Genomic DNA, 27,253 nt, shown 5'->3' on the forward strand with positions numbered 1-27,253 from the left:
CAAAGCTTCACAGAGAAACCCTGTCTTGAAAAGCCAAAAAAAAAAAAAAAAGTCCTTAAACCTGTCTGGTTGTGCTGCACGCACACATGTATGCCTCTAATCCCAGCACTCAGAGGCAGAGGCAGGGAATCTCTGAGTTCCTGGTCAGGCAGGAATACATAGTAAAACTCAAAAACGAAACAACAAAAAAAGACAAACTAAAAAAGTGGAGAACAGTAAGTGAAGACACTCAAGTCAGCACACATAGATCACACACAGACACACACAAAACAAGCAATGAATTTAAACATGAATGTTCATAGTATCTTAATCTGAAATCATCAAAAGGTGGACTGACCCAAGTGTTTCAACAACAGATGAATAGATACTCAGATGTGATGGCATTTAAGGGAGTCTTGTCTGACAAGAAAGAAGTGTACTGGTTGGTACATGAAACGTAGGTGACCCTAAAAAACACGATTCAAGCAAAACCTGCTAAAAGAGTGGGTGGCATGATACCATTTAAATCTTGATTGCAGTGGTGGTTATTCACAGCATAAATTTATCAAATCTAATTGAAATGCATGATAGTTCTCAGGATAAAGGCATCTCCAGGCATCCTGGTTAACCCAAGTTTGATCTCCAGGACCCACATGATGGAAGAAGAGAGCTGGTCACTCCAAGTTGTCTTTTCACCTCTACATGCTTGAAGTGACATGCACACCCACACACAGAGAGACACACACAAAATTAATGTAACTTCATAAAGTAGATCTGACAACACCCTCACAAAGACATACATGTAAGCAAAACACCAGTGCATATGAAATAAAAATAAAAATATATTAAAACATGGGAGTTGGTCTTTAAGAGTACAATTCAATCTTTATTCCAGTTGTAGGAGTAAATTCAAATTGTGGAGAGAGGCTGGGTGGTGGTGCCCGCCTTTTATCCCTGTGCTTGGGAGGCAGAAGCAGGTGGATCTCTGAGTTTGAGGCCAGTTTGGTCTACAGAGCTAGTTCCAAGACAGCGAGGGCTACACAAAGAAACCTGTCTCTGAAAATAAAAATTCACGGCGAGTTCTACATAAGTAGTCATTGGTCATACCAGCCACATATCTTTTTTTTTTTTTTTTTTTTTTTTTTTTTTTTTTTTTTTTGAGACAGGGTTTCTCTGTGGCTTTGGAGGCCGTCCTGGAACCAGCTCTTGTAGACCAGGCTGGTCTCGAACTCACAGAGATCCGCCTGCCTCTGCCTCCTGTGTGCTGGGGGATTAAAGTTGTGCACCACCACCGCCCGGCCCAGCCACATTTCTTAACTGCTCTCAGAATGGAGCATCACATTTGCTGATGAGTGTTCATCCTTTCTTCCCTAATAGTTACAGAAGAATTGTCTTCTCTCCTTAACCAGTTCCAAGATTCTTATGGACGTTCCCTTTGACAGGCAAGTACAGATAACACATCTGATTAGTTCAGGCCAGCAGCACTTAGTTACATTCTGGAATGTACTTCTCCTGGGCTCTCTCTGAAATGTTCTTATTTTCATTGCTAACGCTTTAGAAGTTGAGTTTTACTTTTATGTTTAAAATTTTCCTTAGCATATACTATACCCGATACTGGATTTCATTGTGGTATTTCTGTACCTGTATATAATGTATTGATCTTATTCATCCCCAAATACTCTCTCGTTCCCTTCTACTCTGAGCCTCTTCCTCTTCCCAACTAGCCACCCTTCATTCTATTTTTCATGTCTTCATTTTCGTGAACCAGTTAGCTTAATTAGGGCTACTTACAGAAAAATGGGTGAGGGTTTATACAGGGAGGGGCATGGACAACTTACCAGAGGCTACACCACTGAAGAAAGTAACTGCTTTTCAGGTTTAATGCTGCCAAGCTTGTTATGAGGTGGCTGTGCAGGCGTGAGAACCCCAAGATGCAAACAATGGCAGTGAGCATCACCTCCATTCTAGCCCTGAAGGTAGGTGTGTGCCAGGGTTACCATTTCCCCCTTCCTAGGCTTGGGAGAACTTAGGAATTTCACTTGGGTCTTCTGTTTGCTTTCAGCTCTTACCTGAGGAGACTGAGCAGCTTCAGGAAGAGCTCATCATTACCATCAAGGTAAGCCAGTGAGCTGAGGTGATCACCACTCCTACTCCACTATTCTGGAGTCTTTTGCGTGCTAGGCAAATGGTCTACTACTGAACTATATCCTTGGTCCGTAATAACTTAAAAAAAGGAACAAATTTATAAATGAAGCTTTTATTATTTATTTTTTAATAACTTTTTTTTAAGGTGTATGGATTTTTTATGTTTTGGTTTTTTGAGACAGGGTTTCTCTGTGTAATAGCTCTGACTGTCCTAGAACTTGCTCTGTAGACCAGGCTGGCCTTGAACTCATAGAGATCTGTCTGCCTCTGCCTCCCAAGTGCTAGGATTAAAGATATGCACTACCACTGCACAGCTGAATGCAGCTTTTAAAATGTTTTTTCTGTGCTTATTTGAGAAGAGGTTTGTGAAAGGCAACTGTGTGGTTTGAGTGAGAAAGTCAAAATTGAGGGTTGGATTTGGCTGGATATGAGGCAAATGTATGGCACTTTCTTGAATAATTAAGAAAGTAATAGCTGGGTGGTGGTGGCACATGGCCTTTTATCTCAGCACTCGGGAGGCAGAGTCAGTCAGATCTGTTCTTACTCATTGAGGTAGCGAGGCATGGTAGTTTAGGCATTTAATCCAGCACTGGGAAGCAGAGGCAGGGGGCTTTTTGTGGGTTCAAAGCCAGCTTGGTCTACATAGTGAGTTCCAGGACAGCCAAGGCTACCCGTGAGGCCCTGTCTCTAAACAAAAACAAGATTTATTTTATGTATGTGTGGCACAGGTGTTTGTAGCCAGGCTGGGGCTTCATGCATTTTACAAGTACTCTATCAACCCAGCTCCCACTTTCTCCCTTCCTTTCTTTCATAGGAAAGAGTTGGACAGGGGGTGATTTTACTGCCTGTCTCTTTGGTTTGTAGGAACTTCTAACAATACTCAGACAAAAGGTGGCTGAGAAGTTAAATGATGTCACCTTCTTGTTTACTCTGAAAGCACTTTGGAATCTTACAGATGAGTCTCCATCGGCCTGCAAGTACTTTATTGAGAATGAAGGATTGGCAATCATCATCCAAGTCTTAGAGGTGGGAAGGTGGGATTGAGTTTAGACATAAAGTTCTTTTCTTCGTGGTATAGTAACCTGTGTGTTCTTTTACAGACGTTTTCCATGTCTGTGATACAAAGCAAAGTACTTGGTCTTTTGGTAAGTTGAATTATTTGAATTACTTTTAATTAAAGCAATACTTACATAGTACCTACTTTATATTGGGCACTTCTGTAGTCAGTTTAGATGTATAGATTCATTTAATGATTATATTCTGAGCAAGCAGATAATCCTTGTACAGTAATTATCTGTTACTGTGAACAACCCACAGCTTAGCGGCTTAAAATAATAACTGTCTGGGGCTGGAGAGATGGCTCCATGATTAAGAGTAGTTGTTGCTCTTCTAGAGGACCTGGCTTTGATTCCCAGTACCCACAAAGCAGCTCACAAACATCTGTAACTCCAGTCCTAGGGAACCCAATGTCCTCTTCTGGCCTCTGTGGCACTGCATGCACACAGTACACAGGCATACACAAAATAAAAGTAAAAGTTAAAATATAATAGTAGCTATCTTACTTACTGAACTCTATAGATGGTGCGTATTGTGCCTAGGCCTGTAATCTCAGCTCCAGGGAGACAAACAAGTTTGCGGCCAGGCTGTGCTACATAGGAAGATCCTGACTCAAAAATTAAAGCCAAATAAACAAGAGAAACCTGGAAACAGCTTAGTTGGTAGAGTGTGTGCCATGCAAATCTAAGAACCTGAATTTGGATCCCCAAAACCTGTGTGTAAAGCTGGGTGTGGTGGTGCATGAGTGTAATCCCAGCACTGGGGGCACAGAGACAGGAGGATCCCTGGGGCTCACAGCCAGTCTCGCCAAATCCTTGTGACCCTGGTTCAGTGAGTGGTCTTTCTGAAAAAGCAGGGAAAAGAGTGATTGAGGAAGACAACAGATGTTGACCCCTGGCTTCCACACACATGTGCACTGCACAGACATGACACACATATACATGTATACTTCTTCCCATAAGAATCAGTTGACCCATAGTTTGAACTCAGCTCATGTCTACAGTTGTGCTGGTCTTGAGGGAGAGATTCTGGGGCTGCAGGCTGAATGAGATAGGATGATCTGACTCTGGGATCAGAGTTGGCACTGGTGGTCTGCTGAGTCTATGTCTCACAGAGATCTCAAAGTGGTGGTGGAGGGTAACTCCCCATCTGCCAGAGCTTTCGCAGCTCTGCCTGTATCCTGTTTGCTAATGTCAGCCAAAAGCATTTGATGTTGTCAAGCTGAGATTAAGGGCAGTGAGCATTTTTTTTTTTTTTTTTATGGGAGGACCAGCACAGTCTCATTGCTAAGGAATATCAGGAAAAAAATTATTTCAAGGATAAGCAAGATTGTGTGTTACAGCCGGGTGTTGATGGCACACACCTTTAATCCCAGTACTAGGGAGGCAGAGGCAGGCGGATCTCTGTGAATTCGAGGCCAGCCTGGTCTCCAGAGCGAGTGCTAGGATAGTCTCCAAAGCTACACAGAGAAACCCTGTCTCAAAAAAAAAAAAAAAAGATTGTGTGTTCCAACTGTACTCTATCCACAGTGTACAGGCGGGACCCATTTGTCTTACTTAGTTGGTAAGAGAGAGGTAGGATGAAAATGCAAACTCAGGCAGCCAGGCTCCAGACCCTCCAATAGGAACCACTTACCGATAATTCTAGATTGTCAAGGCAGTTAATTTTTCAGAAACTTCCAAATTCATATGTCAATTCTGCCTCTTGATTTCCCATAATTTAGAAATTTGTTTCCAGAAGAGTTGGAATTTGGAGAAGAGGTGAAAAAGGAAAACAGCAGAAAATAACCTCAGAAAGTTGAATGGAAGCCTTGTGTATCTTAGATGAGAAACATCCTATTTGCTGATTGGACAGATATGTTTTAGTCCTTCTGACTGCTAAAGACTCACAAGGACTTTTGAGAGTTAGAGTTATACTAATGGTAACTTATGTCTCTTTGTTGGGGACTAATGTCAGATAAGCTTCCCACTGAAATCATGTTATTCACAGGGGTTTTAGCTGGTTGAAGGATTGACTAGTCAGAGTCTCAAAACCAGAGCAATGGCTGCCTCAGACTTTACAGTTGTGATTCCTTTCAACATACTAGTGTCTGGACCTGAGGACCAAAGAAGTTGAAATGCTAACTGATTCTCTTCCCTTTTACAACCATTCCACCCCTTCGGGCCTTTCTGCTTTCAAATTCACAGGGGACTCTTAAAGAGTGAGGTTTCCCAGAGCTTATATTGTCTCCATGCCAGCTCTCCCCTCTAGTATGAGCAGGCCCTCTTCCTTCTTTCTCAGCAACTTTGATAGGATGCTACTTTACAAAAGTAACACACATATATATACAAAGCTTCCACTGCCTCAGAATGACAATGAGAACATGGCTGGAGAAGAGGGCCATCCATATTTCAAGGAACTTTTTCCTTTAAGTATTGGACAAGAAACTGAAATCTTAGTTCTGCAGCCACAGGGAATGAATTCTTGAGTGAGACTGGAAGTAGATTTCCTCACTAGAGCCTCTGGATGAAATTGTGACTGTGTGAAACCTCATTGTAGAGACCAGAGCTAAGTCATGCCCTGTCTCTTGCCCCAAAGCAGCTGTGAGATAGAAATGCATGTTATTTTAAGCCAGTAAGTTTGTGGTCATTTATCACACAGCGTAGAAAATGAATGCAATGTGTTAAAAAAAAAAAGAAGTAGAACAGCTTTCATTTTTAATTTCAAGATAATGTAAGCATTTGTGTTAGACCTAGATTCAAACTCCTCCTAGTTCAGGCAGTTACTGGCAGTGTAAACCTGACAAGTTAGTCTTGCTGAATGTCAAGTTTATTTGCAGGATTAAACATTAACTGAGAGGTGCTTTACTCTCAGTTCTTTTGTATTAAAGATCATGCTCTTCATGCAGGGGTGGGATTTGGATCATAGGCCAAGTTTGGAGAGAAGGGGCTGGAGTAAATTCTGGGACCGTGTCTAAAGGGAGCTGTAGAGAAGATGCTGCTGGTTCCTGATCCTTTTTCCCTCCCTGCCCTGCGGTGTTCCTATACCCTGTAGAACAACATAGCTGAAGTCAGAGAGCTCACTCCCAAGCTGGTGACAGAAGACCTGCTGAGACATATCATCAGTCTGCTCCACAACAGCAACATAGAAGTGAGCTACTTCGCTGCTGGTGTGATAGCCCATCTGACCTGTGACAGACAGCACTGGCTAGCCTGTGATGTGCAGAGGCGTGATCTTCTCCAGGACTTGGTACAAGAATCATTCTTTCCAAAATCCAGAGTAATTTCTTCCTCAGACAACTTATTTTCCTTAAATGAGTTTTAGAAAGATTCTACATCTATTGAATTTTGCTACTCATCTCATTAAATATTATTAGTGATAGTTTTTTTTTTTTTTTGGTCTGTTTGAATTTTGTTGTTTATTTTTGAAATGAGTCTCTTTATTCTAGCTCAGACCCTGCTTTTATTCATGGTGTTTCTCCTGCCTCAGATTCACTGGGCTTTTGGATTGCCTGTGTGGGCTACTGTACCTAGCTCTAACAATAGTTTCAGAGTTTTGTATTTGTTTTTAATGGTGTGTGTGCGCGTGTGCGCGCGCGCGGGCACATGTTGCCTGCACACAAGTGCTTGGGATGGCCAGAAGAGGGCATTTGATCCCTGGGTGCTGATGTTGTAGCTAGAGTGGTGCTGGGAACCAATCTTGGGTCCTCTACAAAAGCAGCAAGTGCTCTTTTAACTGCCGAGCCATTTCTCTAATCCCTAAAGTTTTGTATTTTAAAGTTTTTCTTTGAGCCAGTGAGATGTGTGGTGAGTTGAATTTATTATCTACTTGGGTTCAGGTTGGAGAGGTATGAATTAGTTGGAGCTAACTTGGAGAAGAATCTGCTGTCTACACAGCAGCCCAGTGAAGGAAAAGTAGGGACAGGGCTGTCTCAGCATCAAGCATTTAGATGTCCTGTCTGTTTAGTATGGTGTTTCTGCCCTTACTTGTTCATCAGGTTGCCATCAGGTTAGCAGAGATCTAAGCCAATCATTTTAACCTTTTAGACAGATTCCTGGTGTTTTTTGTTGTGTTTGTTTCTTCAGACAAGGCTTCAGTAGCACAGGCTGACCTGTAATTGCTGGCAGTCCTCTTTCCCTACCCTCCACAGTGCTGGGACTACAGGCCTGGTCCAATGTTTTCAATGCTACCTCCAATTCATTTCAGAAAGTACCTGGTATGCCAGTGTTTTTTCCCTCAGGAGTTCCAATCTTTTTGTTATTTGTTTGTTTGGTTTGGTTTTCATGACAGTGTTTCACTGAGTAGCCCTGTCAGTGCTATATCTCTTAAATCAATAACTTCTCATTCTACTTTGTTTTCTGTTTGCTTCTTTTTTAAACTGTGGGGACATTTATTTTGTCTGTTTCTTCTTGCAGTGAAGATAACTTTTTGTAAATGTCCTGGAGAAATGTAGTAGTTCATATTTTGCAAGAAGAAAGGATGGATCTTTTGTTTAAAAAACAAAACAAAAAACAGATTTACCATTCTGTTAATATAAGAATTAAGGAAAGTGTATGTAGTGATATATTATTTATGATTTATTAAAGCTTGGCTGACTATTCAGAAAGCAAAGTCAGCCACAAGCCATAGAAGTCAGACACATACCTTTAATCCCAGCAGCCAGAAGCTAAGAGGTAGTGGTAGACACCTTTAATCCTAGGGCTCAGGATTAGGAGGTAGATGGGCATTGAACACAGGTCCTCTGCAAAGAGCAGTCAGTGCTCATTTCTGCAGCCCTGCTTTTTTTTTCCTTTTTTTTTTGTCCTTTGATTTATTTTAATTGTATGTTTATGAATGTTTGCCTATCTATGCACCACACATGTATCTGGTGCCTTTGGAGGCCAAAGAGGGTGTAGATCCCCTGGAACTGGAGTTTTAGATGATTGTGAGCCACCATGTGGGTTCTGGATTCAAAAGCAACAAGTGCTTACCTGCTGAGTCATATCCCTATCCCCTTTACTTCTCACGTTACCAGGCACTAATTGGACAAAAGGCTGGGTAGGCACTCTGCCACTGAGCTCTTACACCTTCCACTGCAGTTTTTCATCAATTTTATACAGTGTAGTTATCTAGTTGATTTAGTTTTTTAAATAAGCCTCACATTTTTAAAAACACTCTTATTTAAAATATGTGTAAGTAATGTGAAATAGCCTGTTGTGTTGGTTTTTCAGTAACAGAATTTAACAATAGCACATAATAATCTGGGTTTCTCCCTCTCTCTTCTGGGGTGCAGCATGCAACAATCCAGGATTGGCCAAGTTCATGGTGTAAGATGTCAGCATTGGTGACCTACAGGTAACTTTAAAGTGTTACAGCAACCAGTCATTCCTTTTGTGCACTCTGCAGTGATGCAGTAATAAGGTATTATGTCAAGTAGCCTCATGTTCGCATCCTGTGGTTCTTCTTGGTAAATTCTAAGGAAAGCCAAGACTTAAGTTCTCCTTAGAGTCTGACAGCATGCAATAAAATGAGACAGAGAATACTAGTGTCATATGAAATGCTGTTTCTTAAATGAGCCTCCCGAGTACTGGGATCAAAGGCGTGCACCACCAACACCCAGCTAGAATCTTTTTCTTAAAGCTTCTTTAGGCAGCTGGGCGGATCTCTGTGAGTTCGAGGCCAGCCTGGTCTACAAGAGCGAGTTCCAGGACAGCCCCCAAAGCAATACAGAGAGACCCCTGTCTTGAAAAACCAAAACCAAACAAACAAGCAAGCAAACAAAAGGCTTCTTTAGGCTTCATGTGGATATACATGCCTCACGATGGGTGCCATTTGTAGCCAGGCATTTCTCCCCTACCCGCCAATTCCCAAATAACCACTCTGAGGCTTAATATTAATTACAAATTGTTTGGCTTATTAGCTCAGGCTTATTATTAACTACCTCTTACAACTTAAATTAACCCATTTCCATTAGTCTATATTTTACCACAAGGCTCATGGCTTGTTACCTCACATCTTGCTTCCCTGGCAGCTGCTAGCATCTCTTAGACTTTGCCTTCTTTTTCCCTGTATCTTTGCTTGGATTTCCCGCCTGGCTCTATTCTGTCTGGCTACTGGTTAAATCAGCTTCTTTATTAATCAATGGCAATAAAAACAGAATACAAAAGGGCATCTCATATCACCCTGACATCCATAAAGACTGCATAGTACATCTGTCTCTATGCAGAACAGACTCTGTAGGGGAAATATTGAAAAAAATTATATCCTAGAGTTCTGAATTGATATCTTTGTAATTTTTTTTTATAGATCTTTGAAATCATTTTCCCCACTCCTTGACAACTTCTCTCAGCCAGAAGTTCAGCTCTGGGCACTATGGGCCATGCATCATGTCTGCAGTAAAAATCGTATGTATTCAGAGCAGACGGTTTCCAGCTAATATCCTGAGTAATGGATGAATTTAGAATTGATTTCTTTTGCGGGGGAGTGTTTTAGGACAGTGTTTCCCTGTAGCCTTATAGCCTATACTGGAACTTGATCTGTAAATCAGGCTGGCCTTGAACTCACAGAGATCTGCCTGCCTTTGCCTCCTGAGCGCTGGGATTAAAGGCGTGCATTACTAACGCCTGGCTAGAATTGATTTTAATAAAATGCTCTCCCCCTCCCCAAACAAACAAAAAAATTAAAGCTGGGCAGTAGTGGTGAATTTAGTCCCAGCACTTGGGAGGCAGAGACAGGTGGATCTCTGAGTTATAGGCCAGCCTGGTCTACAGAGTGAGTTTCAGGAGAGCCAGGGTTACACAGAGAAAAAAAAAAAACTGTTCTATTGGGTCAAGGGAGATGACTCAGTTGGTAAAAGAGAAAGCACTTGTTGCACAGGCCTGACAACCTGAGTTGGTTCTTCATCTTAGTCACTGTTCTAATGCTGTAGGAAGACAACATGACCACAGCAACTCTTATAAAAGAAAGCATTTAACTGGGGACTTGCTTACAGTTTCAGAGTCCATATCATCATGGGAGAAAGCAGACAGGCATGGTAATGGAGCAGTAGCTGAAAGCTTTGTCCTGATCTGAAGGAGCAGGCAGAGAGGGACCTTAAAGCCCATCCCCAGAGACACACACACACTCCAACAAGGCCACACCTCCTAATCCTTCCCCAACAGTTCCACTAATTGGGAACCAGGCATTAATCATAAGAGCCTATGACAGCCATTCTCATTAGAACTCTGCATGTGTGCCATAGAATGTTTGACTGCACATACATAACAGATACAAACTCACAAACAAAAATACAACAGGGGCTAGAGCCGCAGTTCTCAGCCTGTGAGTAATGACCCCTTTCACAGGGGTTGCATATCAGCTATTTATGTTACAGTTCATAACAGTAGCAAAATTATAGTTGTAAAGTAGCAACGAAATAATTTTGGGGGTCACCACAGCATTAAAGGGTTGCAGCATTAGGAAGGTTCAGAACCACTGGGCTAGAGATGCCTCCGTGGTTATGAATACTTAGTTCTCTTCCCGATAATCCAAGTTTTGTTTCTGGCACTCAGACCTTGGGGTGACATACCATCTAATTCCATCTACAGGGGATCTGTCATCCTCTTCTGGCCTGCATAGGTACTTACATGCACACATAATTTGTTAAAATTCTTTAATTAAATCTAAAATTATTAAATAAAAGAAAAAAGAAAAATTGTTTACCTGTGTCTGCTCCATTTACCCATAGTTAAAGGGAAAGTGAAAATGTTTTACTGGTTTTTAAAAAGCTACAGAATTACAAGCATATCTGGGAGTGGATGTCTAGCGACAGAGACATCCTGTTCCTCACAGGTCAGTACTGTCAGCTATACTGTTCTTCCTTTTTTGATCTTTAGGTGCTGAGGGTGGACTCCACCCTGTTGAACGTGCTAGGCACTAAACAGAACTGGCTTCATTTTATGTGTATGGGTGTTTTGCCTCCATGTGTAACTGTGCCTATAGAGGCTGGAAGAGGGTGTCAGATTCCCTGAAACTAGAATTACAGATAAGCCCTCTGGAAGAGCAGTAAGTGCTTTTAGCTGCTGAGCCATCTCTCCAGCCCCCAGAGCTTCTTTCCCTTCTTAGTCTGGCTCCAAGAGCCTTCCTTTACTTTATCCATTCAGCTGAGCCTTAGAATCTCTCTGTGCATCCGTGTACCTGAATGTATGCATGTGCACATACATTGCATGCAGGAAACAGTGAAAAGAGGGTGTTGGAATTCCTGAAACTAGAATTACGTGGTGCTAGGAATTGCATAAGCCAATGGTGTGTTTAAGCCATGGTATGTTTAAGGGGAAGGACCTTTTTTATTATAGATATGAGAAAGAGAACAGTCAGGCATCTTGAAGAGTATAGTAGAGAAAGCAGACTGAGGCTATTTGCCAGAGAGGGGAGAACAGCAGGGTGTAGAGAATAGAGAAAACAGAGAGAGAGAGACAGAGAGACAGAGAGAGAGAGAGAGAGAGAGAGAGAGAGAGAGAGAGAGAGAGAGAGAGAGAGAGAGAGAAGGAGAAGGCACTTGAACAACATTGAATAACAAGGTTATATGGAGAATGGGTATCTGGGGAAGGGAAGCTCATGAGCTGGAGGGAATTTATGGTAGGGGAAAAGATGAGAAGGGCAGGATTTAGAATTCTGTAACAGTTACTTTTGATACTGAGGGAACCTTGGAGGCTAGCATGAGCATTGATATGCTAAAAGGAACCACAGGTAGCAATATGACCCTTTGGTAGGTGGGAAGAAGTTCCTGAGCAATGCTGGCTTTTATCTGATCACCATAAATTCTGTCATCCAGGTTGAGCTCATTGGACTGCTTTTTAAAGTTTGGGGAATGGGAGTTTTCTTTGGGCCTACAAGGAGCCAGCAAATGAAGGAAGCGCTGTTAAAGCTGCTGAGCCATTTCTCCAGCTCTGGTGTGCTCCTTTTTCTAATAGCTAGACCTAAAGGTGTTTGAAGCATACAGTTGTCTAGAAAAATACACTACAATGGCCATCTGTGGTTTCACCATATCTGATTATTCAGGAATTGACTCATTTTTTACCTGTTAATTACTGGGCCATGAAGAGTTTCATCTTTCCACTGTGTCTTTCATGTGAACATGATGAATTGGGAACATTTAAAATGTCAGTTGTTCACAAGTGTCTTTGTTTTCCTTTTAGCTAGCAAATACTGCAAACTGTTGGTAGAAGAAGGAGGACTGCAGCTCGTGTGTGATATCCAGGAGCGTGGTCAGGCCAATGCCCAGGTGAGGCAGATGGCGGCCTCCATCCTGGAGGACTTCAGGATGCACTTCACAAACTACCAGAGACCTCCCACAGCCCCAGTGCCCTCTTTGACTTAGGGGCCTTTGAAGGGTGCTGCTTAAGGACAGGGTTTCTGCCTTTGGGTAATGGAATTTTGAAACTGGTTGTTGGCATTTATCAATTGTCTTGGTGTTTTTCTTTCCTGTTACAAGAAGGCCGGTCCTATTCCTGCCGAACAGACTTCAGGGAGACCTGGTATCGCTGCTTCCCCTGGTTATGTGCTGCAGGGAGGAACAGTCTTTACTGCTGTTTCTCTTGATTTGTTTGTTTAATACCAAAGTACTTTTGAGAGGTAAAAGGGGGAAAAAACAACAAAACAGACTGGCCTTGAGCTCAGCAGTCCTGTTGCTTCAGTACTGGGGTGGTGAGCCTGAGCCACCACACCCTGATAGCTCTGATTTTTCTTTCCCTTTTTTCCTCCAGTTTGAGGAGTCAGACCACTGAGTATGTATAAATGTGTGGGGTTAAAGCTTGGTCTAGACTTAAGATCTGTGTCCATGCATGCATGTGAGTGAATGCTTACAGTGGCCAGAAGAGGGCATTGAGTTTGGAGCTGGAGTTACAGACAGTTGTCAGCTAGAAGCTGAGAACCAAACCTGGGTCCTCTGCAAGAATAGTAAGCACTTTTACTGCTGAGCCATCTTGGTCAAGACTCTTAACTGGAGTAGTCAGAAGCCCTCTTTGAGCATCAATTGAGGAAGGAACTCATTCTTAGCAATTCTAAGATACACTCTAAACTATAACCTCAAGCCAGCCTTGGCTGTGTATTACCTTATTCTATTCTCCACTGTCTCAGGCATCATCTTAATGATGTCCATGTCTATAAACTGCACTCTCTACTCACACACTACTGTTTTTAGTTTCTGAACCTGAGTTCTAGTACCTGGAACATTGTGTTCCTGGGAACCACTAGCATTTGCCAGTGGGAAGATGTGCAATGTGTGCAGCCCTCCTGTGACTTTCTCCCTTCTGGGATACAAACACATCCTGGTACATGCTTTGGCAGCAAACCAACAGTATGGCTGGTGCTTGTGCCGAGGATGCTCAGCTCTCGGCAGTCTTGGTAGTCGAGGAGGTGGGCATTTAGGTATCCAGGGGCCTGTGAGGAGCTGGCCCTTTATTTTCCAAATATGGCACCTTTTAGCTTACCTTTGCCAGTTCAAATGCCACTTGTCCTCCAGGCACCAAGTTTGCCCGCCTGATTCCCCACCCCTTCTTTCGGGGCGGCTAACTCTTTGTCCATGATCCTGGATGAGTACTGAAGGCCTTCCTGCCACTCTACTGTCTGCAGAAGGCATCCACTGGTCCCCACAATTTCAGTACAAGCCGATGGTTGTAGCACGTTTATTGAACACAAGGATTTTAAGTTACAGCTGATTATTTCCAGATTTAAAAAAGCTGAGTTCTAGAGAGGTTAAATGGTTTGTCCAGAACAAACCCGGTTGGTTTATTCTGTGAAAGGAAGAAATGAGGGCTTCCTTCTCACTGCTCCCCAAGAGAACCAGGAAGGCCTGGTGAGCAAGGTGGAAGGTGGCAGTAAGTGAGGTGGTCAGCACCTTGGTTTTAGGCACCATGCCAATTACAGTGTCTGTCATCGTTCTTGTGGAGAAACCAAAGGCCAGAGGTGAACTTAAGAGGGCTAGCCTGCGAACTTTTCCTCTGGATCCTATTTATGGTGTGCAGTTAAAATTAACTGGGTCACTTGCCAACAAATTTTGGGGGGCGTTTCTCCCTGAAGGCTGCCATCCCTTCCAGTCGGTCTTGGGTTGGGATGTTCTGCAAAGATACAATGATATGTATATGTATATATGTATATGTATAGATAGATATAGATATATGGTCATTGCATAAGTGGATCTAGGTATGATGGAGAGTAGCTTTTTCCCCCTCCCCTCTCACAAGTTATCAAAAGAGTGTATAGCCCCTCCACAGGGTTGTCTGCTTATTTGTCTAACCAGGCCTTAGCATAGTAATTCCAGCTTAGCCCCCAATAGAGATAACTGGTACTGGACAGCAAAAGTGATTTTTTTTCCTGTTTGTGAAGCATCTTTGTGTTCTGTGGTTCTCTGGATACTAAATGATTAAAGAAAGAGTCTTGAGGTGAAGACCTGTGATTCTCTTGGAGCCACTTAGGTTATTTAGGAGGCACTCGCATAGTTAGACTGCATGAGGCTCCCCATATTTGCTTACCCCCCAACATGCACAAGCCAACAGTACTTATATACCTGGGCGTAACACATATGTTCAATGGCCATCCCTGATGCAATGTCCACCTGCAAAAAAGTACTCGCTGAGTCCATATGACTTTGTCCAACCAACCCCATCCACAAAGAGCCAGCCCACCCTACTGTCTATGAGTGGAAATAACTGCTGCTCTGTAACTGATACCTGGACTTTACAGCAGTGGTAAAGGGTCCTGAGAGAGATGCGTAGGAAGGTGTGTGATGATGCTAAATTAGGTAGAATTGGCTTCTACATGCTTCAGCCAGTGTCTCTTCCTCCAGACTGTCTGGCTATGCCTTTTGTCAGGACTTAGGAATGAGGCCTGGCACATTCTCTATCCTCTGCTAACTCATGCTCACTGTTGCTAACACTGGCACAGTCACTAGCAAGCACTATTCAAAACTTACTTTACAAAATGAGCATTTTGATCTACTGAGGAGTCTGAGACATGTGATACAACAGTGACTGAAATGAAGTGGTCTTGGATTGAGACTCTTCCCTTCCAGGTTGCCATCTTACCATTCCTACTCAGTCAATTCATATGAACGTGTTTCTGCTTGTATTATAACTTTTCTCTGGAGCCTAACCCTACTTTCCCCCGTATCCCATGCCATTGAGGATTGAAAACACACACACACACACACACAGTATCCAGGAATGAACATAGGGCTTTTGGTATGTGAGGCAAGTGCTCTACCATTGAGCTGCAGTGAGGCAGGGTCTCACTGTGTAGCTTAGGATGACCCTGAATTCTTAGCTTTCCAACCCCTGAGATTGTAGGTGTATACATACAATCATGCCTGTGTACAGTCATGCCTGGACACTAATCCTCAGCTCTAGAAAACATTCTTTGCTGTGTTCAAGACAGCTGAATTCTGAGATCCTTCTGCTTCTGCCTCCTGAGTGCTGAGATTAAAAGTACACACACACACACACACACACACACACACACACACACACACAGACACACACACAGTCTTTAACTCAGCACTGCTAGTTAACACTGAGCCAGTCCCCGATACTGGCTGTCCTAAGGAGAATACCATTAATACCACATAGACAGTGGACATGTTTCATCCCTACATCTCAGTTCTCATCTCTGGTCTGGTATAGTTTGCAGTGTGACAGGTAAGCTAATGTCTTGAGACCTACACTTAGGCTCCTTTAGTAGCCACCAGCCCAAGCCCAGGTACATGAGTTGAGAACCGCACAGATCTGCCTTCTTACCTCTCACTTTTATGTGGTCTTACCCTTCTTACCCGTTTCCTTATACAGAAGTGATGGGGATACATCCTAGTCAATGACTGACATACAATTCCTGACCAGTAGAATCTTACCTCCATTCCTCTGTCAATGGCAACTTTGCCCAGTCGCACAGCAATGGGTGCCTAGGCGAGAGAACATTCAGAGACTTGTAAGTGAAGAGCTTTGGACAGGAAGGTACAGGTCTGATTCTGCATCCAGCCTTCCTACTGATAGACCTCTTGAATCAAGCTTCCTTTTCTACAGTGAAAGAAGCACACTTCCTGACTGTTTAGTCTTAACCAGCTGAGTTGATCCTCCCAACATGTCCTTCCCATTATAGTTCACAAACTATAACTGTCTTTGGTGCTGGACTTTAAACCCAGAGCATCACCCATGCTAGGCAAGTGCTAGGCACTGAATTAGAGCCACAGTGGGCCCCTGACCTCTGAGCAAACATTTAAGACAAGATTTTGCTGAAGCTGGTCTTTCTTTGTGGTCCTTAGTCTCAGGATTGCAGGCATGTGCCACAAAGATGGTAACAGAGTGCTTACGGACAACACATTTTACAGATGTGAAGTAGAGGCTCATGGGATTGAAGCACTGGGGCCAGCAAGTCCCCCAACTTCCAGTCATCTTCCCACTGTTGTTCCTTCCCTTCTAGCGCTCATCCTAGCAAGCACTAATGTTTTGGGTTTTATTTTATGCCCTTCTTTTCTCTCTTCTATTTGGTTTGTTTGCCATGAATGACAACCAGTCAACAGCACTGTTTCTCTCATTAGAAATGAAAACTTGCCGGGCGTTGGTGGTGCAGCCTTTAATCCCAGCACTCAGGAGGCACAGGCAGGCGGATCTCTGTGAGTTCCAGGCCAGCCTGGTCTATAGAGAGAGTGCCAGGATAGGCTCCAAAACAATACAGAAAAACCCTGTCTCAAAAAACCAAAAAAAAAAAAAAAAAAGAAGAATGAAAATTTAATGTACCCCCAGGACAGCACCTGGGAGGTGGAGGCAGGAAGATGAATTTGAGCTACATGAGACCCCCCCAAAAAACCCTGCAAAATTAAATTGTTAAACACATGTTTTATATACCATAAACAAATAAATTTCTGGCTATGTGAATATATTAAAATTAGAAATACAATGAATAAAATTCAGGTGTTACTTGGCTATAAGAATAGTGGGTCAATGTGGCCTTAGGATGTTAATTTCTTTGATGTTCAAATGGAAAACAGCCAACTCATTTAGTTAAAGGTTAATGTATCCTAATCGGTCTGAATAGATTCTAGAACCATTTCACTCCCTATTCAATGGTTTGCCGACTAGGTGGTAATTGCTTATTATACAACCCCTCTTCAGAAAGTTGTAGATGTGGGACAGCTGTCAATCAATGTAGGTAGGCTCACAGATTACTTTAATTTTACTTTAGAGACAAGGTCTTGTTATGTAGCTCTGGCTAACTTGCTATGTAGACCAGGCTGTCCTCTGCTGAGTTCAAAGGCATGTGCTACCTATCATTCCTAACTTTTTGCCAGTATTAAGGATTGAACCTAGCTAGAGCCTTGTGCATGCTAGGCAAGCATTCTACCACTGAGTCACATTCCCAACTCTCCCTCTTGCTACTTTTGAAGCACTCAAAATGCCTGTAACTCTAGGATGATGCCATTGTCCCATACTTGACTACTGTCAGAAGTTTGTCAGCATGAGGTTGCCCACAAGGGGCATCAAGCTCCATTTATACCCTGATCCTTGCGCCAAAGAATACATAGAGAAATTTTCTTCCCCTCTAAAATCATTACAAGTTTGGGGAGCTTAAGACAGGTTCTTAGTAGACCAAACTGGTCTCGAACTCAAAGAAATCCTCAACCTCCTGAGTTACACAACTAGCTTCAAATGTAATTTTTTTGCGGGGGCGGGGGGGGGGGGCAGCGCTGCTGGATTCAAAGGCACTTGCCATCACACCCAGCTTCAAATGTAGACCTGTTTTGTTTTGTTTTTGATACAGGGTTTCTCTGTGTAGCCTTGGCCTTCCTGGAACTAGCTGTGTAGACCAGGCTGTCCTCAAACTCAGAGATCACTCTGCTTCTGCCTCTGTCTGCCGAGTGCTGGGATTAAAGGTGTGCACCACCAATACCCGGCCTATTTTGTAACTTTTAAAAATGTTTTGAAATTAATATATTTGACTTCAAACTTAAAAATTTTGTACAGATTCTACTTATGAGTGTCTCTGTGCGTTTGTGTGTATGTCCACCTCTGGTGTGTGGGGACCAGATGACAGCCTCACATTCATCCTCTGGCATACTGGTCCACATTTTTAAAGACACGGTCTCTCATTGGCTTCCCAGTTCATTGCAGTTGCCTGGCCTTCAGAACACCTGGCATTTTTACATTGGTTCTGGGGGGTTGAACTCAGATTCTTAATGCGTGTGAGGCAAACACTTTACTGGCTGACCTCCCCAGACACATATTCTAATAACATAATCCTAAACTTTACTGTAATTTTCGTTTTCATTCATGGTGACCTTGATGAGTTCAGTTGCCTTATACCTTTATGGAAAAGAGATCTCATCTTACTTCCAAGCAAAGCCAGCAGACCTCAGAGCCTTGGAGACCCAAGTCAGCTAGATCCTGGGTCTAAACCTGCCCAGCAAGCAGTTTAAATTTTGTGGAATCAACCCCTTCAATGCTGGGGATGGAACCTAGGACTCCTGCATATAGCCCGGGCTAGCCTTTAACTCACTAGCCAAGCATTAGTGGTTGCTTAGCATGGATGAAGTCCACTCTACCAATTCCTAATCCTTCCTTATGGATTTTAAAAAATGAGTTAATGTATATCCTGAATATTTCAAGGAACAATCCACTATGTAGTGTGGTAGGAAATGTGACTGGTAGCATACCTAGTTTTCTAGTCTTTGGTAACACTTGACAGCAGTGCTGTGCAATATCACATGTGCCAGCTGGCATTTGAAAGGTATAGTGTGGACGAGGGACTGTTCAGTGTGATTTAAGTAACTTCACCCTGCCATACAAGAGATGAAGAAGGTTGCTGTCATCACAGCTTTGATGACTTGGAGCCCACTAGATTCCAGCCCTTCTAAATTCACTTTGTGTTTTAACTTAGAATTAAAGTTGGCTTTTGCTACTGGATAACACAGTAGGTGTCCAAACTCCAGGAAACACCTGGTCCCTAGGCTTCCCATCATCCCATCCTTCTGTGCCCCAACTGTCACCATACCTGAGGCAGGATCTCCTGAGCCAGTGCCAGTGCCCGGTGATAGGCGGCATTACCCTCCTCATTCTGAGCCACAGCATGATTTACCAGGCCTAACTCATGGGCCTGCATCCCATTCACTCTCCGGCCTGTGAAGATGAGCTCCTTCGCTAGGGCCACGCCCAGACAGCGGGGCAGCCTCTGAGTCCCTCCTGCCAGTATGGAGAGGTGAGAGCAGTGAGTCAGATTGAGAAGGGCAAATCTAGAGAAACTCATCTTGGCAACAAGACAGAAGGAGGAAATGACCTAGGATAAGGAAGTAGAAAAGATGAAGTTACCTGCTCCTGGGAGAAGTCCTCGGGTGGTCTCGATTAGCCCCATAACAGCTGAGGAAGCTGTTTAAACAGAAAAGAATGACGTTGCCCCTTGCTCATCCTCTATTAGCAGTCCCTGGGCAGACCATCACTGTCTCTCCAGCTACCTCCTCAAGGTCTGGCCATGCCCAGACCTTTCCAGCCCCTGCCCAGGCCAGCCACCCACTACGCCAGCTGCCGTGGTCAGCAGGTCTTCCCTTCCTGAGCATCCATGGTGGGAAAAGATGGCAGCCCTTCTGCCCATGTCACACAGACTAGGGAATGAATGGAGGGCCAGCAACAAGGAAGGGGCCCCCAGCGGGCACCCGGCAGTGATTGTAGGTTCCTGGGTTTTCTGTCTCAAGGACCCTGAGGTCTAACATGGACTGTTAGCACCATGGTTCTCCCTCATAGGTTGCGTCAGCCTGAAGTTTCCCTGAAGGTGCACAGGACAGTTTCTAAGTTTTGCTTCCTGAGTGCTTTTCCTTTATAGTCCTTTGCTGAGTTCCCTAAGTACAGGCCACCTGACCTGTATAGTGTAGGCAGTAAAACGGGGCTGCACCATTACTCAAGAGGGGTTTTCATTCTCTACTCTGAGTCAGCTGCCTGAACCGTGGGCGAGTAAGTGGCCTCCTGCAGAATTCTGTTGCCTGGCTATAGAATCAAACCCCCTCCAGCTACTTTGTGTGTGCGGTGCTGGGAATGATGGAACCAAGCCTTAAGTATGCTAGGTCAAGTCTCTCTTTCACACACTGTAGATGGGAACCACCCTCATGCCTGGATACATAATTTAATATTGCTGGATTTGAAAGAGAAGGCATGAGGGGGTGGGCACCTTGGTGACACTCTGTCTACCTTTAAGAAGTGCTCTCCCAGCTAAGTCTGACCTTGAAAAGTGACCAATGGGAGCCAGGTAGTGGTGTTGCATGCCTTCAATCCCAGCAGAGGCAGGTGGGTCTCTGTGAGTTTGAGGCCAGCCTAGCCTACAAAGCAAGTTCCAGGACAGACTCCAAAGCTACAGAGAAGCCCTGTCTTGATAAAACAAAACAACAAAAAAGTGACCAGTGGGGGTAGAGAAATGGCTCAGCAGTTAAGAGCACTGACTGCTCTTCCAGAGGACCAGGTTCAATTCCCAGCACCCACATGGCAGCTAACAATTGTCTGCAACTCCCAAGATCTGACACCCTTACACAGACATACATGCAGGCAAGAATAAATAAATTAAAAAAAAAGAAAAGTGACTAATGACCTTGATTACCCTCCACAACTTAGGGCTCACCTGTAGAACAAGTAACCACAAACCTGGCTGGCGCCATGAACCAGAACACACTGCCCAGTCACCTTTGCAATGAGCTGGGTCAGTGACAAACAGTCTTCGTGGCTCACCCTTGTTCAGTTCAAGTAATCTGACTTGGCCAGATCTAGATGGTCAAATCCCTAACTTTGTCCCCTTTGGCTTTCCCTCTTCTTTGCTGCATGGTCAGCTGTGACTCAATAGCTTTTACAACCTTTCTTAGATGAGGAAAGGAGCTCTCACTGGCATGGTCTATGACAGCAGTGGGTGGTGAAGCAGCTTCACCTGCTTCCCATGTTTCTTATACTGCCAGGGTTTTTCTCGTTTGGAAGGCTGAGAGTGGTGGCTGACTTAACAGAAATCTGACATGCCCAGCTTGGCTAGGTTGTCCCACCCCATCCCTCCAGCTCTACCCTGCCAAGTACCTGCTATTCTGAGGTCACAGGCCAGGGCAAGTTCCAGGCCCCCGCCCAAGGCAAACCCGTCCATGGCTGCAATAGTGGGTGCAGGGAAGGCAGCTGTGGAGACAAAGATTGGCTTAGCCTGCAAAACCTAGCAGGTCCAGGACAGAGGGCCTTGCAGATCCTAGGTTGAGGAACCTCACCTGATAACTTCAGCCAGGTTATCTGAGGATCTTACCCCATTTTTCCCAATAGGGAAATTCTAGGTCCTGATGGGGTTTGGGAATAGGGCTGGTGCTACAAACCCACCCTCTTTTGGGACCTGCCTCCCTGTGTGCCAAGCCCTGCACAGGGTGCTGGAATGGAACTCAGCTAGGTGTGCACCCCCCCCACCCCCCAAGAAGGAAGGCAGACTCATAACCAGGCAGTGACGCTCTGAGGCCTTCTGTGCTCTGAGGACAGGAAGCTTAGAGCTGGTGAGAGGACTTCTTGTAGGAGGAAACACTGGAGGCCTTAAAGGGTCACTTAAAAAGTTTGGTAGCTGGGAAGGGTATGCCAGGCAATAGGAACAGCCATTGTCAAGCCTGAAAGTTCAGTGAGCTTGTCTACTCTGGAGTTACTAGGCAGGAACACTGAGGACAGGGAGGTCCACTGGACTGGTACATGGCCAAAAAGCAAGGGCTGCTCGAAATAGCTTGTTGCTAGGCTTTGAGGTATATGTATGCCTGCAATCCCAGCAATGTGGGAGTACCAGCCTAGAATACCTAGGGTGTCTAAAATAATAATAAAAAAAATAATAATAATTTTTAAAGGGAGGAAGAGAAGAAATGCTTCCTTCCCTGTCTGCTCTGTGTAAGATTACTTGTGTCCATACTGAGCTCAAAACAGAATACTCTCTTCAGAGAAGGGTTGGGGTCAGGCAGAGGCGGTGCCAGCAGGGGCCCTCAGCCTTCCACCCCATTCTCAGACTCTTACCAATCTCACTCATCAAGCCTCGCAGCCGCTGGACAAAGATCCCCACTTCCACAGCACTCATCTGCTCCCGCTCCTTCAGGTCTGCACCTGCAGAGGGCAAGCTTCTGGTGACCACTATGAAATGGCCTGTTACAAAATCCCAGGTGGTTAAAGGAGCCAGCAGAAGCAGTCAGGGAGGAACCAGGAAACCCAGTCCCAGGAGCCTTGGGGGCAGGGGGCGCAGATATCAGTAAAGAGAGGGCAACCGTCATCAAAACAAAGAGGACTTCTTCAAAGTGAATCATCCTTTGTACATCAAAGAACATTGTCAAGGGCTGGAGAGGTGGATCAGTGGTTAAGACTGATCTTCTGGAGGACCTGGCTCTGCATTCGAGAATAGGGCATCAGATACTAGATGGCTGTGAGCTACTATGTGGTTGTTGGGAATTGAACTCAGGACATCTGCAAGAGCCGCCAGTGCTCTTAACCTCTGAGCCATCTCTCCAGCCCCCTAAAAATAAATCTTAAAGAACATGAAGAGAAAACTCACAGAAAATAACTTTTTCCTCTCTCTCTCTCTATCTCTCTCTCTCTCTCTCTCTCTCTCTCTCTCTCTCTCTCTCTCCACACACACACACACACACACACACACACACACATCTGACTGTTCTGGAATTCACTGTGTGGACCAAAGTGGTCTCAAACTCACAGAGATCTGCCTGCCTCTGCAGAGTGCTGGTATTAAAGGCATGTGCCACCATTCCTGGCCTTTAAATATTTTATTTTTATTTTAAATTATGTATGTGTTATGTGTTTGTACACCTATGTAGAGGCCAGAAGAAAGCAACAGCCAGAGCTGGAGTTACAGATGGTTGTGAGCTATCTGATGTGGGTGCTGGGACTCAAACTCAGGTCCTCTGCAATAACAGTTGTGGTGGTTTGAATAAAAATATCCCCCATAGAGCACATGGACCCCAGACTGATGTCTGGGAGGCCAGCACGGGACTGATCCAGACCCCTGAACGTGGATGTCAATAAGGAGGATGAGGAGGCCTCGGCACTCTATGGGGCCCCTGGTAGTGGATCAGTATTTATCCCTTTTGTAAGAAGGGACTTTGAGAGCCCATCCCACATGGAGGGATGCTCTCTCATCCTGACCACATGGGGGATGGCCTAGGCCCTGCCCAGGATGATATGACAGACTTTGGGGAACCCCTATGGAGAGCCTTACCCTCCCTGGGGAGCAGAGGGTGGGATGTGGTGGGGAGCTGGTGGGGGGTTGGGGGAGGGGAGGGAGAGGAAGAAGGGAGTGACATGTGAAGCAAGCTTGTTTCTAATTTGAACTAATAAAAAATAAAAAAATGGCCCCCATAGGCTCATCTACTTGTATAGGGAGTAGCACTATTTGAGAAGGATTAGGAGGTGTAGCCTCCTCTCCTCCCCACAGTCTCTCCCTCTCCTCCCCACCTTGCCTTCTGATCAGGATGTAGCTCTCATTTACTCCACCACCATGCCTGCCTAAGACAGCCATATATGCTCTTAATTGCTAAACCACCTCTCCAGCCTTCATGGCTTTCCACCCCCACCCCAAAAAATCACAAGCTAGGGGTTGGGGGTGGCAGCACACACCTGTAATTCCAGCACTCAGAGGTGGAGATATGAGGATCAGAAGTCCAAGACCATCCTCAGCTACAAAGTGAGTTCAAGGTCAGCCTGGGCTACAGGAAAAGGAAGGAAGGAAGAAAGGAAGGAAGGAAGGAAAGAAGGAAGGAAGGAAGAAGTAAAACGAGTTAATTATTTTTATCTTATTGTCAGTCTCAAAAGTGCTGGGATTATGGCATATGTCATCACATTTAGCTAATTAATTCTTTAAAGGTTGGGCTGTGGGGTCCAAGGGGGCTAAGAGCTATGATTTTGACTTACCCCTTGTAGGCTTGGATTGCATGTTTCTCTGGGTTTTGAAACAAGTTCAAGGTGCCCTTGTGAGAGCCAGGTGATGCAGGTTGGAGGCAGTGCTCTAGTGACAAGGACTGGAATTTACCTTATGAGCATGTTGGGACTCAGTGTCTCCATTTCCTCCATAAAAGGTCAGAAGAAAGCAAAGTAGACCAGAAAGACCAAGTTCAAAGCAAATTCTATGCTGACCCTCACTGTCTGTAAAATGGGACTATGCTGTATGCCAGATCCCTAAGAAGAGGGTGGAAGGGAACCCACCTGCACAGAACACACCCTTCACTGCACTTCTGAAGATTAGGACACGGACTTGCTGGTCCTCCCGAAGCTGGGCCAGAGCCTCCAACAGCTGTAGAGGACATGTGGTCAGATACTTCTTGGCCCATCCCAGTCCACGCCCTGGGGTACCATACCTTACCTCACTGACAAAGACGTTCCCCAGGGCATTTCGGGCATGAGGCCTATTCATCAGAACCTCGGTGATTCCTGCAAGGGACAGGCAGCCTTGGTGAGATAGTCAAACTGAGGCCTGGAGCAGGAGGTTCAAGGTAGCCTCTTCCCTTGAGGAGCTATGTGAAGTGCAGCAAGCCACACATTGGACTTGGGCCTCAGTTTCTCCAGCCATTAAACAGAATAACCTTTGCTCTCTCTGCCCCAGAGAGGGAGTAGAAGGGCTTGTGATCTGTGAATCAAAGCCACAAGAGAAACGAGAGCTACCAGCATGGCACTCAGGCGGACCCACAAGCTCTCTCGTATAGGTGCCTTTAATTCCATAGTTCCCTCCATATTATTCTCCCTCACCCCCAACCACACATTTCCCTCTAAAGAGTAATATTCAGGCAAATATCCTTGTATCCACCATCCAGGATAAAGAAATAGAACTGAAACAACCACCCCAGGCCCTCACCAGAGACAATAACCAGTTCACCTCCTCTCTCGTCAAGTTGTAGAAGTCACCTTCATGGATTTTTTTTTCCAGAAAATTATTGTTATTCTTAATATAATTGTTGAGATGGGGCTAATGTACTCCAGACTGGCCTCTGTTGTTGTATGTTTTACTCTTTTAGCTCTATTTTTTTGGAGGGGGCGTGTCACCCAGGTCCCAAGTAAATCACACAAGGAGTCTTATTATACAGAAGTAAGAAATATAAAAGCCCAGAGGGGAAAAAAGGCAGAGACCCAGGGATGAACTCAGATTATCAGGCTATACACGGAGCCATCTTTCTGACCCTGAAAATAAATATTTTATTTGTTTTGTTTTGTTTTTCCAAGAGTGGACTTCTCTGTGCAGCCTTGGCTGTCCTGGAACTCATTCTGTAGACCAGGCTGGCCTCAAACTCAGAGATCCACCGCCCGGCCTCAGGAGTGCTGGGATTAAAGGTGTGCACCACCATTGCCTGGCTTATTTTATTTTTTCTTCTTTAAGATTTATTTTTGGTCTTTCCTAGCCACCCGCCATGGTGGATGGGTGAAAGGCCGGAGCTAACCTAGGGTTACTCGTTAAACAACTACAATAAAGCATCTTGCTGTTTGCATCAAAAAATTAGAAAAAAAAAGATTTCTTTATTTTTATCGGTGGGGGCTGGAGAGATGCCTCAGCAAATAAGAAAACAGGCTGCACTCCCAGAGGATCTGGGTTCAAGACCCAGATCTCACGTGATTGCTCACAACCTTCTATCACTAGTTCCAGGGGACATTCTGGCCTCTACGGGCACCAGGCTCTTGTGTGATACACAGACATAAATGCCCACAAAGGACATAAAGTTGTTTTTTTTTAAAGTGTGCCCTGGGGCATACGCAACCACACATATTCAATAATAAAGTTAAGTAAATAAATCTGACGCGAACGATAAAACAATACGTGAAACATGGGAAAGGGGATGGGATGGGGCTTACACAGACTGGAGAGAGGGATCGCATCCAGGCACCAAGTCCAAACAAACACCGGTGCTTCACAGCACATTGTACAATAGAAGGCTTTGCTGTCAATGGTCATGAACTTGCCCTGTGTGTTAGCGGACGCATATCTCTCCCTCCCTCCCTCCCTCCTTGTCCCCTCAGGTCCATCCGGATTGGATCTGCCGCCTCCGCCCCCTGGTCATTGCCAAGGCCGGACGAAGGAAAAGTCCTGGCCAACACTCTTGGTCCTGATCCCCGGAGCAAAGCTCCGTTCCGAGCTCTCCGCTCCGCTGCACACCTCCCTCCAGGCCTCCAGAGAGTTTGGGGAGACAGATCCAGACAAAGTCCACCCTGGGGCGGCCTGAACTCCAATCCTCCTGCCCTCCCGCCGGAGTCTCCCGGCGTGTTGGGTCCCGGCCGGCCTCGCCCTCAACTTTACCTTTGTCTGGACCTGTCAGCGCGTGCACTTGGATCTCTGGCGTCCCGGTCTTGGCGTTGGAGGCGCAGTCGCGGGCCCCCGGGGACCTCCAGGGCCGCGAGAGGCGCAGCGCGCGGGGCAGGGCGCGCAGCATCTGGAACAGGCTGGCTTGGTGGCTCGGAGACCGGCGACCTCCTCGGCTGAGACGGAGAGTCGAAGTTCCGGGGCGGGCGAGGTCTCGCTAAGGGCTCCACCTACGGGAGGAGAGAAGGGTGCGGCGGCCCGCGACCCGGGAGACCCCAGGCGGTGTGGGAAAGCTCAGCTTCCCGGTGAGATCTGGGCACGCTGGCTGCAGTTTTCCTCCGAAGGCGAGGTGAGGAAGGTGGTGTCCAAACCGTAAGGTGTGGTGTGCACCTTCTTCACGTGCCATGTCATCTCATTAGTTAGTCACTGGGGGGTGGTCTGCACCCAGTGACAAGGTCTCATCTCCCAGAGGCAGTAAGGCCACTGCTGGCTCCCCCCACTTTACCTAACTACATTGGCTCATAGAAATAGTTATGAACCGCCAGTTTCTGAACTCGATTGTCCACCTAACTTACCTTTGTAAGAGGCCTTGCAGGGAGACCTGGTTGGATCACCCAGGGTGGATCAATCAAGTATCTTGAGTTGAAACTCCCCCCCCCCCCCAGCTATGGACGCACTGCTAAGCCACCTAAGAGTAAAACTCATGCCACTGATCACTGCATGAGCACGCGCGCCGCGGGAGAGTGTCTTTGTTAAATGGAACTACAAATAGCCAGATAACCGCAGCTAGGCAGTGATCTCAAGGCCAGCCTGTGGCAAACAACAC

At 45.2% G+C, this 27,253-nt stretch overlaps 2 protein-coding genes and 1 non-coding gene across 6 annotated transcripts in view; 2 read left to right on the plus strand and 1 right to left on the minus strand.

The window, feature by feature from the left end:
• LOC100761616 (protein zyg-11 homolog A) overlaps positions 1-12,575 on the plus strand; it is a 35,837-nt gene extending 23,262 nt beyond the window's left edge. Inside the window, exons 6-14 of the mRNA XM_035439726.1 lie at positions 1,357-1,421; positions 1,856-1,955; positions 2,042-2,095; positions 2,989-3,150; positions 3,225-3,269; positions 6,214-6,408; positions 8,432-8,493; positions 9,445-9,542; positions 12,315-12,575. Of these exons, the coding sequence (XP_035295617.1) occupies positions 1,357-1,421; positions 1,856-1,955; positions 2,042-2,095; positions 2,989-3,150; positions 3,225-3,269; positions 6,214-6,408; positions 8,432-8,493; positions 9,445-9,542; positions 12,315-12,496 (963 nt within the window). The 3' untranslated portion in view covers positions 12,497-12,575. The remainder of the gene's footprint in view (positions 1-1,356; positions 1,422-1,855; positions 1,956-2,041; positions 2,096-2,988; positions 3,151-3,224; positions 3,270-6,213; positions 6,409-8,431; positions 8,494-9,444; positions 9,543-12,314) is intronic.
• On the plus strand, positions 7,543-7,660 carry LOC113834322. The gene has a single exon (XR_003482779.1).
• A 1,511-nt stretch (positions 12,576-14,086) lies between the features above and the next one.
• On the minus strand, positions 14,087-26,557 carry Echdc2 (enoyl-CoA hydratase domain containing 2). Of its 4 annotated transcripts, XM_027402414.2 has the most exons (10): positions 26,425-26,557; positions 24,505-24,572; positions 24,348-24,435; positions 22,155-22,241; positions 21,204-21,296; positions 19,470-19,526; positions 19,156-19,343; positions 16,019-16,069; positions 14,684-14,731; positions 14,087-14,234 (listed from the first exon to the last, which is right to left on the minus strand). In XM_027402414.2, the coding sequence occupies exons 1-10, from the start codon at positions 26,555-26,557 to the stop codon at positions 14,157-14,159; spliced, it is 891 nt and encodes a 296-aa protein (XP_027258215.1). In that variant the 3' UTR covers positions 14,087-14,156. The 4 variants fall into 4 exon arrangements, with proteins under 4 accessions (XP_027258215.1, XP_035295618.1, XP_035295619.1 ...); XM_035439727.1 differs by lacking the exons at positions 21,204-21,296; positions 26,425-26,557 and having other exon boundaries at positions 24,505-24,570; XM_035439728.1 differs by lacking the exons at positions 16,019-16,069; positions 21,204-21,296; positions 26,425-26,557 and having other exon boundaries at positions 24,505-24,570.
• Between the last annotated feature and the right edge of the window lie 696 nt (positions 26,558-27,253).

This window comes from Cricetulus griseus, chromosome 2 (assembly GCF_003668045.3).
Source record: "Cricetulus griseus strain 17A/GY chromosome 2, alternate assembly CriGri-PICRH-1.0, whole genome shotgun sequence".
NCBI lineage: Eukaryota > Metazoa > Chordata > Mammalia > Rodentia > Cricetidae > Cricetulus > Cricetulus griseus.

Bases quoted from the DNA above. Each gene is read 5' to 3' on its own strand.
- Echdc2 (XM_027402414.2), bottom strand. From the start codon at position 26,557: ATGCTGCGCGCCCTGCCCCGCGCGCTGCGCCTCTCGCGGCCCTGGAGG. The intron at 24,436-24,504 runs GTAAGGTATGGT...TGTCCTCTACAG, and splicing joins GGAACGTCTTTGTCAGTGAG to CTGTTGGAGGCTCTGGCCCA. The intron at 14,235-14,683 runs GTATATAAGTAC...GTATCTTTGCAG, and splicing joins AACATATGTGTTACGCCCAG to AACATCCCAACCCAAGACCG.